We start from the raw sequence: 13,050 nt of genomic DNA on the forward strand, positions 1-13,050 counted from the left end.
TGGTGAATTTGTGGAATTTGTTACCACAGGTAGCTGTGGAGACCAGGTTGGTGGAAGTATTTTTACGGGAGAGCTTGGCAGGTTCTTGATTGGACACGGCATCAAAGTTATGAGGAGAAGGCTAGGGAGTGGGGCGGAGGATGGGAAAAAGGATCAACCATGATTGAATGGCAAAGCAGACTCATTGGACTAAATGGTCTAATTCTAATCCTATGTCTTGTGGTCTTATGTAGGTGTTACTGGATGATAGTCATTGAGTAAGGTTACCACATTCTCCATTATGTCCAACCCTACCATTTGTCCACTTGCCTTGTTATTTACCCAAAGTCTAAATCTATGGACAGGCTTTTTCATGGAAGAACTTCCCTCTCTGATGGGAGTTTCTCTCATTGATTGAAAGGCATTGTCCTAGATAAAATGGACATAAGGAAGGTATTACCTATAGTGGGAGAGTGGGAGGACATAGCTTCAGAATAGAAGGATGTCCCTTTAGAATAGAGATAAGATGGAACTTCTTTAGCCAGAGTGTGGCAAATCTGTGCAATTTTTTGACACAAGCACCTGGGAGACCAAGTCATTGGGCAGAGGTCAAGGTGCTTTATTAGTAAGCATGTCAAAGGCTTCAAGGCGACACCAAGAAAATAGGATTGAGAGGGAAAACAAGATCAGCTGTGATCAAATGAATTGATGGGCTGAATGGTCTAATTCTGCTCCCATGTCTTATGGTCTTATGATGGAAGAGTTACCCTCTCTGATGTTAGATAGTCCTTCATTGATGGAAAAATCCCCCCACTTTGATTTAAGGGTTTATTTCACTGATGGAAGAGCTTCCCTCTCTCTATTCCAACCCTATCACAATCTCATCCAACACATGTAGATCACAAAAATGAGAAAATTGCAGATGCTGGAAATCTGAAGCAGCACACACAAAATGCCAGAGGAACTCAGCAGGTCAGTCAGTATCTATGGAAGATTAAGATAATGACTGTTCCATTCAACAACCTTCACTGTTAGCCCATCAGCAAAATGAGGGGCCTGCAAATGCTTTACTAAACTCCAAGCAGGGTTCATCAACAGCTTATTAACCCTCCTGTTCACTATAATCAGAGCCTTTTGAAGTAACTCATAAGTAAGTTTGGGACTTAGCAAATCTAGACTGCCTATGGTTGATTTAATTTTTTTTAAATTTTGTCCAATAATAACTGTGAGAAGGATCAGTTAGAGGATTGTTTTAGTTTTGGTTTTTTTTTGAATAAAAAGAAAGCCTGAGGGAGGTTTGATAGAACAATGCAACGTGATTATGGCTTTTAACATTCGGAATGTTTCTATGAGATCCCCCATTATTCTCCTGAACTCCAAGGAATACAGCCCAAGAGCTGCCAGATTTTCCTCATACAGTAACCCTTTCATTCCTGGAATCATTCTCATGAATCTTCTCTGAACCCCCTCTAATGCCAGTATATCCTTTCTAAAATAAGGAGCCCAAAACTGCACACAATGCTCCAAGTGTGGTCTTACGAGTGCCTTATAGGGCATCAACATTACAATATTCTATACCTCTAGAAATGAATGCCAACATTGCACTTGCCTTCTTCATAACTGACCCAACCTGGAAGTTAGCCTTTATGGTATCTTGCACAAAACTCCCAAGCCCCTTTGCATTTCTGCATTTTGAATTCTCTCTCCATCCAAATAATAATCTGCCTATTCATTTCTTCCACCAAAGTGCATGGCCATACACTTTCCAACATTGTATTTCATTTGTCACTTGTTAGCCCATTCCCCTAAACTATCTAAGTCTCTCTGTTTCCTCAACACTACACGCTCTTCCACCTATCTTTGTATCGTTGGCAAATTTAGCCACAAATCCATTAATACCACTGTCCAAATCATTAATATGCATTGTAAAAAGCAGCGGTTCCAACACCATCCCCTGTGGAACTCCACTGGTAACCGGCAGCAGCCAGAATAGGATCCTTTTAGTCCCACTCTCTGTTTTCTGCTGACCAGCCATCCATCCAAGTAACTTCCCTGTAATTCCATCGGTTCTTATCTTGCTAAGCAGCCTCGTATGTGGCACCTTGTCAAAGGCCTTCTGAAAATCCAAGTACACCATGTCTACAGCATCTCCTTTGTCTACCCTACTTGTAATTTCCTCAAAAAATTGCAGTAGGTTGGTCAGACAAGATTTTTCTTTCAGGAAACCATACTGGCTTTGGCCTCCATTTGTCATGTGCCTCCAGGTACGTTGTAATCTCATCCCTAACAATCGATTTCAACAACTTCCCAACCACTGATGTCAGGCTAACAGGTCTGTAGTTTCCTTTCTGCTGCCTCCCACCCTTCTTTCCAGTCATCCGGTACAATGCCAGAATCTATCGATTCTTGAAAGATCATTGTTAATGCCTTTGCAATCTTTCCAGCTACTTCCTCCAGAACCCGAGGGTGCATTCCATCACGTCCAGGAGATTTATCCACTCTCAGACCATTAAGCTTCCTGAGCACCTTCTCAGTCGTAATTTTCACTGCACATACTTCACTTCCCTGACACTCTTGAATGTCCGGTATACCGCAGATGTATTGCACTGTGAAGCCTGATGCAAAATACGCATTCAGTTCCTCTGCCATCTCTGCATCCCTCATCGCAATATCTCCAGCGTCGTTTTGTATTGGTCCTATATCTACCCTAGACTCTCTTTTACCCTTAAAAAAGCTTTTAGTATCTTCTTTGATATTAGTCACCAGCGTCCTTTCATAATTCATCTTTTTCTTCCTAATTACCTTCTTAGATTCCTTCTGCAAGTTTTTAAAAGCTTCCCAATCCTCTATCTTCCCACTAGCACTGGCTTCCTTGTATGCCCTCTCTTTTGCTTTTACTTTGGCTCTGACTTCACCTGTCAGCCACGGTAGTGTCCTTCTTCCATCTGAAAATTTCTTCTTATTTGGAATATATCTATCTTGCACTTCCTCATTTTTCACAGAAACTCCAGCCACTGCTGCTCTGCTGTCCTTCCTGCAAATGTCCCTTTCCAGTCAACTTCGGCCAGTTCTCTTCTCATGCCATTGTAGTTTCCTTTATTCCACTGAAATACTGACACATCGGATTTTATTTTCTCCCCCTCAAATTTCAATATGAACTCGATCATATTGTGATCACTGTTCCCTAAGGGTTCCTTAACCTTAAGCTCTCTTATCACCTCCGGATCATTGCACAACACCTAATCCAGCTCAGCCGATCCCCTAGTGGGCTCAACAACAAGCTGTTCTAAAAAGCCATCCCTTAGACATTCTACAAATTCTCTCTTTTGAGGTCCAGTACTGACCTGGTTTTCCCAATCCACTTTCATGCTAAAATCCCCAATGAGTATCATGACATTGCCTTTCTGACAAGACTTTTCTATCTCCTGCTGTAATTTGTAATCCATATCCCGGCTGCTGTTTGAAGGCCTGTATACAACTGCCATTAGGGTCCTATGGGATTAGTTCTCATTTCTGCTAAACAACAACACAAAGCAGAAAAACTGCACAGTCAATGGATCAAAGGTTGTAGATTATATTATGATGATAACATTTGCTTTATTACTCATACACCTGTAATTAAAGGATTTATGAATTTAAGTGTCAAACTAGTTGATTAATTTGAGAAGAGATCAGAAGGGCAGTGCAATGTTTGTAGCTTGCCAGTGTGAAAACTCACTTTGATGCAGACTCAGTCTTTTCACACTATAATTATTAACTGGATTCTTCACCATTTGGTTCTCCTTTATCTGGTCAGAGTGGAGTGCAGTGCAGTCTCCTACAAAACACCTCTGCACAGGCACCATTACCATCTGCTGAAAGCACCTCAGAAGCTGCTATTGGATCTGATCAGAAGAAATAGGCGTTCCAGTCCACTAAACAGTTAAACACCAGCCTCTTCATAATCACAGCCCCTCAGTCTTGTTAACGCTCCATGCTATAAATCTTTGTCGATATTAACCTGGGGCGTGTTAGCAGAGGAGTGGTATCAGTGGTGTTCACCTGCTTCTTCTGGAATCCAGTCCACACGCGTATTCTTCTGCTGCAGCACACAGAAGTGCTGAAGTGAAGCACTTGTTATAAGTTGAGTTGCCTCTTCCGCCAGTGAAGAGTCCCAAGGTAAGTGTAAGGTGTACGTGGAAGAGGGTGCGAGGGATACAGAAAGTGAGAACAGAGTCCGGGTGTTGGGAATTACCTTTGTTTGACTGGCTGAAATAGCACAGGGTCAGCAATGACATAGACTTCACACCTGATTAGCCCCATCTGCAAATGATAACCATTATACATGGAACTATGATGTTGTGGACATTTACAGACGCTCGGTTGAGACAGGGGTAGGAATAGGTGATTAATGTGTCAGGGTTTTGATGTTTGAGAAAAGATAAGAGGGAGGTAAAAGGGAAATAATTGCACAACTAATAAGAGAGGATATCACAACTGCACTCAGAGGAGACATAATGGAGTGCTTGTCCATATGGGTAGAACTCATAACCAGGAACAGTTCAATCACTCTGATGGCATTGTACCATAGACTCCTCAATAGCCGCCAAGACATTGAGGAACAAATATGCAGGCAGATTAAAGAAACAGCTAACAACAATTGGGTTGTTGTCATGGGGGATCGACCTCCCTAATATAAATTGAGACTACCTGAGTGTAAAAGGTTTAGATGGGTCAGAATTTGTCAAATGAATCTGAAAGGGTTTCTTAATTCAATATGAAGGCTGTACTGGATCAGATGTTGAGTAATGAGCCTGGCCAGGTGATGGACCTTTCAGTGGCTGAGCAGTTAACGAACAGTGATCATACCTTTTGAGCACAAGGTTTAAGATAGACATAAGTATGGATTTAGGAGATTATTAAATTGGAGCAGGGCAAATTACAAGAGTATTTTTTTTAGTAGTCAGGATGGAATGCCCCTTCTGTCAGATGTAGGAATGCAGGATACCTGAAGGTTTCCCTGATGACTACATCTCTGGAAAGTGCACCCAACTTCAGCTCCTGACTGGCCGAGTCAAGGAGTTGAGCTGAAGTTGGATATACTTAGGATCATCTGGGAGGCTGAAGTCATTATAGATGAGACTTTTGAAGAGGTGGTCACACCCATAGTACAGGCTTTGGACAATAGATGGGTGACCATCGGGGAGATAAAGGGATTAGGAAGTCAGTGCAGGGTTACCCTGTGGCCATCCCCTCCGCAACAAGTATATTCTTTTAGACACTTCTGGGGGGGGAGGGTTGGGAATGACCCATCAGAGCACAATAGCAGCAGCTACACTGGTGGCACTGTGGCTGGCTCTGAGGCTTGAGAGGGAAGGGTAAAGTCAGGTAATGTGGTAGTGATAGGGGACTCGGTAGTTAGGGGGACATACAGGAGATTCTGTGGCCACAAAAGAGGATGATCTGCTGTCACCCGGGTGCTAGGGTCCAAGAACACCCCATGCAGGATGGGGTGCAGAGGCTGAAGAGAAGTAGCAATCCAAGGTAGTAATCTTTGGATTACCATGGGCTAGTGCAGGTAGGAATGGGATGATAGCACAGATGATGTAGGGGACAGATGATGGCACAAATGATGTTTCGGGGATGGTGTAGGGGACAGAGTTTTAAGTTCTTGGATCATTGGAATCTTTTCTAGGGAAGGAATGACCTGAACAAAAAGCACAGGTTGCACCCAAACCAAGAGGGGATGTATGCTAATTCTACTCAGGAGGGTTTAAACTAGGTTTACAGATGTCTGGGAAACAGAGCACCCAGTCAGTAAGTGAAGGATCAGACAGGAAGTTGGATGTTATGGAAAGCATTGAAAGGCAAAATCGAAATAACAGGTACAATGGGTTGGATTATGTGAAGTGTGTGTATTTTAATGCTAGGAGTATTATGGGTAAAGGTGATGAATTTAGAGCATGGATCAGTACGTGGAACTGTGGTGTTGTGGCCATTAGACTTGGCTGAGAGAGGGGCAGGAATGGATGATTAATGTACTAGGTTTTTGAAGACTCAGAAAAGATGGAGAAGAGGGTAAACCGGGGAATCACACTATTAATTGGACAATATCACAGCTGCATTCAGGGGAGACATAATGGAAGGTTCAGATACCGAGTCCATCTGGGTAGAGCTCAGGTATAGGATGGGTCCTATCACACTGATGGATTTGTACTACAGGCTTTTTCCCAGGGTTGAAATGGCTATCACGAGAGGGCACAGTTTTAAGGTGCTTCGAAGTAGGTACAGAGGAAATATCAGGAGTAAGATTTTTTACGCAGAGAGTGGTGAGTGCGTGGAATGGACTGCCGGTGATGGTGGTGGAGGCGGATACAATAGGGTCTTTTAAGAGACTCCTGGACAGGTATATGGAGCTCAGAAAAATAGAGGGCTATGGGTAACCCTAGATAATTTCTCAGGTAAGGACATGTTCGGCACAGTTTTGTGGGCCAAAGGGTCTATATTGTGCTGTAGGTTTTCTATGTTTCTAGATCCCTAAATAGCCACTGGGACAGAGGAACAGATAAGTAAACACATTAAGTAAATATGTAATAATAATAATTAGGTTGTCATGGTGAATTTCAACTTCCCCATTATAAACTGGGACCACCTTGGTGCAAGATGTTTAGATGGGGCAGAAAGTGTACCCAGGAGGGTTTATTAAATAAATATGTGGACGGTCCAATGAGAGGAGGGGCTGTTGGGTCATGAGCCTGGCCAGGTGACTGACATTTCAGTGGATGAGCCATAATTCCAACAGTATTACTCATAATACCAACCACAACTCCTTAATTCTCTAGGTATAGTCCTTGATGGAGATTTTTAAATTGGAGTAGGGCAAATGATGAGGGCATTAGGCAGGAACCAAGAAAAGTTAAATTATGAACACCTTTTTTCCTGCAAGTTCACATCAGGCATGTGGAGGATGTTCAATGATCAATTGTACAGTGTACAGGAAAAGTGTGTTCCTGTTAGAAGGAAGGATGGGGATGGAAAGATAAGAGAACATTGGATGTTCAATTTAATCAAGAAAAAATGGGGAAGTATGTAAAGCTTCAAAAGTTGGGATCAAATGGAGTTCATGAGGATTAAAAAGAAGCCAAAAAAGAACTAAAGAATGCAATTAGGCAAACCAGGAGGGGCCATGGAAAGTCCTTGGTGAGTAGGATTAAGATGAATCCCAAGGAATTCTATACATACATCAAGAGCAAGAGGATAACTAGAGAGAGGGTGGGACCACTCAAGGATAAAGAGGGAAACACTTCTTTGGATGTGGAGAATGTGAGTGAGGTATTTAATAAGTATTTTGCTTCTATAATTACCAAGGAAAAGGACATGGAGGACCAAGCAATCATAGATGAGTGTATAAATACATTAGGGCATTTAGAGATCAGGGAAGAGGAAGTGTCAGGCTTCCTAATGAACATTAAGGTAGATAATTTCCCAGGGCCTGATGCGATTTACCCCAGGTTATTGAAGGAGGCAAGAGATGAGATTACTGGGACCCTGTCCAGTAGTTTTGTGTCTTTTCTAGGCACAGGCAAGGTCCAGGAGGACTAGTGAGTGGCTAATTGTGTACCTCTATTTAAGAAGGGAACAAGGGAAAATCCTGTGAATCTCAGGTCAGATGTAAGGAAATTGCTGGAAAAAATTCTTCGGGATAGGATATATGAACATTTGGAAACTCATGGCCTGATTAGGGAGAGCCAATTAGGCTTTATGTGGGAGAGGTCATGTCTTACCAACATGATTAAGGTTTTGACAAGGTGACAAGAGAGATTGATGAAGGTAGGACAGTGGATGTTGTCTACATGGAATTCAGTAAAGTGTCTGACAAAGTCCCTCATGAGAGGCTAAACCAGAAGATTAAAATGCATGAGGTCTGCAGCAGATTAGCTGTTTGGAATCAGAACTGGCCTGTGCATACAAGACAGGGTGGTGGCTGAAGAGACTTAATCGAGCTGCAGGTCTGTAATTAGAGGTGTTCTGCTGAGATCCGTGCTGGGACCACTGTTGTTTGTAATGTATATAAAACACCTGGTTGAAATATAGATGGGGGGGGGGGGGTTAGTATATTTTTGGATGAAACCAAAATTGTGGAGCTGTGGATAGTGTAGAAGACTGGTAAAAATACAATGCAATATAGATCAGTTGCTAATATAGGAAGCCAAATGGCAGATGGAGCTTAACCCAGATAAATGTGAGGTGTTGCACCTTGGTAGGGCAAATACAAGGAGACAGTACACTGTTAAGGGCAAGATCCTTACCAGTGTTGCAGCGCAGAGAGATCATAAGGTCCAAATTCATAGCACCTTGAAAGTGGCTACATAGGTCAATAATGTGGTTAAGAAGGTTTATGGAATATTTGCTTTTATTAGTCTGGGCCTTGAGTTCAAAAGTCAAAAGGTTATGTTGCAACTTCATAAAGCTCTAATTAGGCCATACCTGGAGTATTGCATACAGTTCTAGTTGCCCCACTATTGGAAGGATGTTGAGGCTTTGGAGAGAGTGCAGAATTGGTTGACCAGGATGCTGCCTGGTTTACAGGGCATGTGCAATCATGAGAAGCTGGACGAGTTATTTCCTCTGGATTGGCGGAGGTTGAGTTGGAGATCTGATAGAGGTTTATAAGATTATGAGAGGCATGGATAGAGTAGACAGGGAGTATCTTTTTCCTAGGGTAGAAATGTCTAACACCAGAGGGCATGCATTGAAGGCGAGAGGCGTTAGGTTCAAGGGAGATGTGAGGGGTAAGTTTTTTTACTCAGAGTTATGGACGCCTGGAGTGCACTGCCTGGTATGATGGTAGTGGCAAATACATTAGAGGCTTCTAAGAGACATTTAGATAGAGACATGAATGTGAGGGATATAGGCATTGTGTAGGTAAGAGGGATTAGTTCTGGGGGGGGGGGTTGATTTACTCTTTAAATGATTCAACACAACATTGTGGGCTGAAGGCCTGTTCCTGTGCTGTATTGTACTGTTCTATGTTCTATGCTCTATGAGGCAGGAACTGGGGAGAGTTAATTGGGAACAGCTATTTTTGGGTAAGTCCACCCATGCAGAGGGAGTTTGAGGCCAACTGCACAGAATACAGGACAGATAAAACATGTCTGAAGGAAGGACAAGAATGGCAAAGTAAGAGAACGTTGGATGTTGAGAGAGGTGATGAATTAAGTCAAGAAGAGAAAGAAAAGGTATGTAAAGCTTAAGAAGCTAGCATCAAACAGAGCTCTTGAGACTGATAAATAAAGCCAGAAAAGAACTCATGAAGTGAAGTAAGAAAGCCAGGAGAGGCCACGTAAAGTCCTTTATAAGTAGGATTAAAGAGAATCCTGAGGCATCATAAATACATAAAGAGCAAGAGGATAACTAGTAAGCGGTTGGGACCACTTAAAAAAAAGGAGAACATTTGCTTGGATTCAGAGGATGTGGATGAAGCTGTTAGTGAGTACTTTACATCAATATTTACCAAGGAGAAAGATACTGGGATGGGGTGTTGGCAAGATCAGTGCCAAGTATATTAATATACTCTATTAATAGGGTATTTCAAAGTAAATGAGGAGGTAGTAAGGTGGATGTCCTCATGGCCTGATGGGAGATTTCCCAGGTTCTTGAAGGAGGCAAGAAACTGCTGGGGCCTTGACCAAAGTCTTCGTGTTCTCGCTAAGAGAACCAGAGCCAAGGTTCCAGAAGACTGGCAAATAGCTAATGTTGTTCCATTGTTCATGAAGGGAACCAGGGATAATCTTGGAAACCACAGACCAGTGAGTCTCATGTCAATGGTAGGGAAGTTCCTGGAAAGAATTATTAGGGAGAGGATTCATGTACATTTGGAGAACTAATTAGGGAGAGTCAGCATGGCTTTGTGCAGGGCAAGTTGTGTTTCATAAACTTGATTGAGTTTTTTGAATGATTGATGTAGGTAGAGTTGTAGCTGATGTTTACAAGGATTTTAGTAAGGCGTTTGACAGGGTCCCTCTTGGGAGGCTCATCCAGAAGATTAAGATGCACAGGATCCATGGTGAATTGGCCATTTGGATTCAGAACTGCCTTGCCCATAGAAGACAGTATTGTGATTGAAGGAATTTATTCTAGCTGGAGTTCTGTCATTAGTGGTGTTTCGCAAGGATCTGTGCTGGGACCTCTGTTCTTTTTGATGAAAATGTAGATGGGTAAGTTAGTAAGTTTGAAGATGATATGAAGATTGGTGGTATTATATATAGTGTGGAAGACTGACAAAGAATATAGTGAATTATAGATCAGTTGCAAATATGGGAGGAGAAATGGCAAATTGTGTTTAACCCAGACAAATATGAAATGGTGTACCTTGCAAGGTCAAATGTAAAGAGACAGTACCAGTTAAGAACATGTGCTATAATGAGAGGTTGAACAAACTTGGGTGATTTTCTCTGGAATAGTGGAGGCTGAGAGATCTCTTCATGGGTTATAATATTGCGAGAAGCATACATAGAGTAGACAGACAGTTAAAATGTCTAAGAAGAGAAGGCATGCATTTAAGGTAAGGGGGGTAATTTCAAAGGAGATGTGAGGGGCAAGCTTTTTATACAGAAAGTAATGGATGCATGGAATGTGCTGCCTAGAGTGTTGGTAGAGGCAGGTACATTAGAGAGTTTAAGAGACATTTAGACATTATATAGACAGAGGGGACCAGGCAGGTTATTCATTTAATTACTGATTTAATTGGGTTGGGCCAACATCGTGGACCAAAGAGCCTCTTCCTTTGCTGCACTGTTCTATGTATAATAATCAAACAGCAGGCTTCGAGTGGTGTTGAACAAAGGGGCCAGATGAGAAGGGCTCAGATTGAGGGTAAATGCCCTCCCTCCTGTAACGTTCTCATATACATGGTGTATCCACCACAGCTTACCTCACCCCACCTCCACTGTTCTCCTTTATTCCATTGGTCCTGTCTCCCTTCTACTCGACCTGTTCCAAGAATGAGCCAGACAATGACTCCCCTGCTGTCGAGTCAGTTACCTCTGAACTCATTGTGTTTCCCCAGCAGACCAGCTGCAGGGGCAGGGTAGTGTGCTGAGACAGTGTGGCCTCACTACAGGTGTTTACAAAAGGATAGGGGGGGAGGTAGGCTGATCAGGAATGGGAGAACACAGAAGATAATGGAAAGCTGGTATTCTTTCCTTCAGAAGGCGTGGAGTCTGAGGTCAGGAAGAACTCTGGAGATTGAGCTGGTATCAGACGTTGATCTGGGAGATGGTGAAAACAGATGAAGTGGAAGCTGATGTTATGGGCACTAACACCAGCAAGCCCAAGGAGCAAGGAAGTACTTCAAAGGATGAGAGTGCCATAAGAAACAGCCAGAGTATGGAAGCAGCAGAGAAACGCAGCCAGCAGCTGTCGGGGCTGCTGGCGATGAATATCCTCTTCCTTGGAGCAGCTTTTGTCCTGAGCTCCATCTTCAACCGCTCATTGGTGCCAGGGGACACAGTACTGATCCTGCTGATGGTACTGGCGTCTCTGGCTGTGGGCTGGATGATGTGTCACCAGTCCATCACACATGATCTTATTCACCGGGATCTCCATGCTGGAGCCATCTGGCTCAGAGGTCAGTCAATGGATTTTATCCCAAACTTCTCATGGACTCAGAGTAATACAGCATGGAAATAGGCCTTTCAGTCCATCTATTCCATGCTGGTCTATTTTACCCATCTACAATAATCCCATTAGGATCGTATCCCTCTTTTTAACTGTTTCTCTAAATGTCTCTTAAACACAGTGACTGTATCTCAATCCACCATCTCCTGTGGCAGCACAACCCAGAGATCAGCCACCCTCTGTGTAAAATGCTTATCCCTCAGATCCATTTAAAACTGCTTCCTCTCACCTTAAATCTGTGTCAGTTTGTTTCTGATCTCATTACAATGGGAAAAACATGCTGACTGTCAATCCTTCAAAATGCCTCCCATAATCTTATACACTTATAATTGGCTGTCTCCAGGCTGAAATGTGATTGTAGCCACCCTGATAATTGTGGCTGGTGTAGCAGGCATGTTGTTCAGGGTTTCGGCCTGAAACATCGTTATTACCTCCTCCCATAGATGCTGTCTGGCCTGCTGAGTTCTGCCATAATTTTGTGTTTGTTTGACAGTACTATGTGCTGTGCCTAACATTGCTTTTGCATTTCCTGCAGGACAACATTTCAAATATATTTTGTTGTGGCTATGATGGGTGGAAGATAAACAAATCCAACCTGTCCATCTCATGATTTATCCCAACACATACCAACTGGTCTATCCCACAGATCTATAAAATCACACGCCAAGCTGTCCAACCAACAACCTATCCCCTTATATACCGACCTCACTAATCAGACACTGACCTCTCCAACCGAAGAACTAAACTATTACACACCAAACTCTTCACCCACCAATCACACCAACCTGTTCATCCCTCTAATCTATCCCCTCACACACTCAGCTGTTGATCCCACCAGTCTCTTCAATCACACATCAACCTTCCCATTTCACAACCTATTGCTTCACACACCAACCTGACCATTCCACTGGTCCTTTCAATCACATGCCGACTTATCCATCAAATGATCTCCCTAATCATACAGCGATCTCATCATTACATGATGACCTTTCAATCCAAATGATCTCTTCTATCACATACTGACATGTCCATCCCACGAATCTCGCCAATCACAAACCAATCTGTCTATCCCACCAATGTCTCTGATCACACACCACTCCATCAATCCCACTGAGCTCTTCAATCACACAATGACCATTATAGATCTATCAAACTGCAATTAGACTCTTCCATCTCACTATCAACCCTTCACATACCAAATTGTCCATCCATCCACTTGAATCACAAGATGACCAATGCAACTCATGACCTCTTCAATCACACAATTTCTCCATTCCACAATCTATCCACCAACCTGTCTATCCTGTGATTTATGCTGTTGCACACTGACCTGTCCACCCCATTGATCTCTGCAATCACACATTCCCACCACTCATACCATACGCAGATTTGTCCATCCCACGAACCTTAACA

The 13,050-nt window shown here is 42.9% G+C and overlaps 1 protein-coding gene across 1 annotated transcript in view; it reads left to right on the forward strand.

Annotated features, from left to right (window-relative positions):
- Window positions 1-4,019: 4,019 nt before the first annotated feature.
- otop2 (otopetrin 2) overlaps window positions 4,020-13,050 on the forward strand; it is a 105,901-nt gene continuing 96,870 nt past the window's right edge. Inside the window, exons 1-2 of the mRNA XM_073026580.1 lie at window positions 4,020-4,137; window positions 11,169-11,587. Of these exons, the coding sequence (XP_072882681.1) occupies window positions 11,236-11,587 (352 nt within the window). The 5' untranslated portion in view covers window positions 4,020-4,137; window positions 11,169-11,235. The remainder of the gene's footprint in view (window positions 4,138-11,168; window positions 11,588-13,050) is intronic.

The sequence above is a fragment of the Hemitrygon akajei genome, chromosome 22 (genome assembly GCF_048418815.1).
Source record: "Hemitrygon akajei chromosome 22, sHemAka1.3, whole genome shotgun sequence".
Lineage (NCBI taxonomy): Eukaryota > Metazoa > Chordata > Chondrichthyes > Myliobatiformes > Dasyatidae > Hemitrygon > Hemitrygon akajei.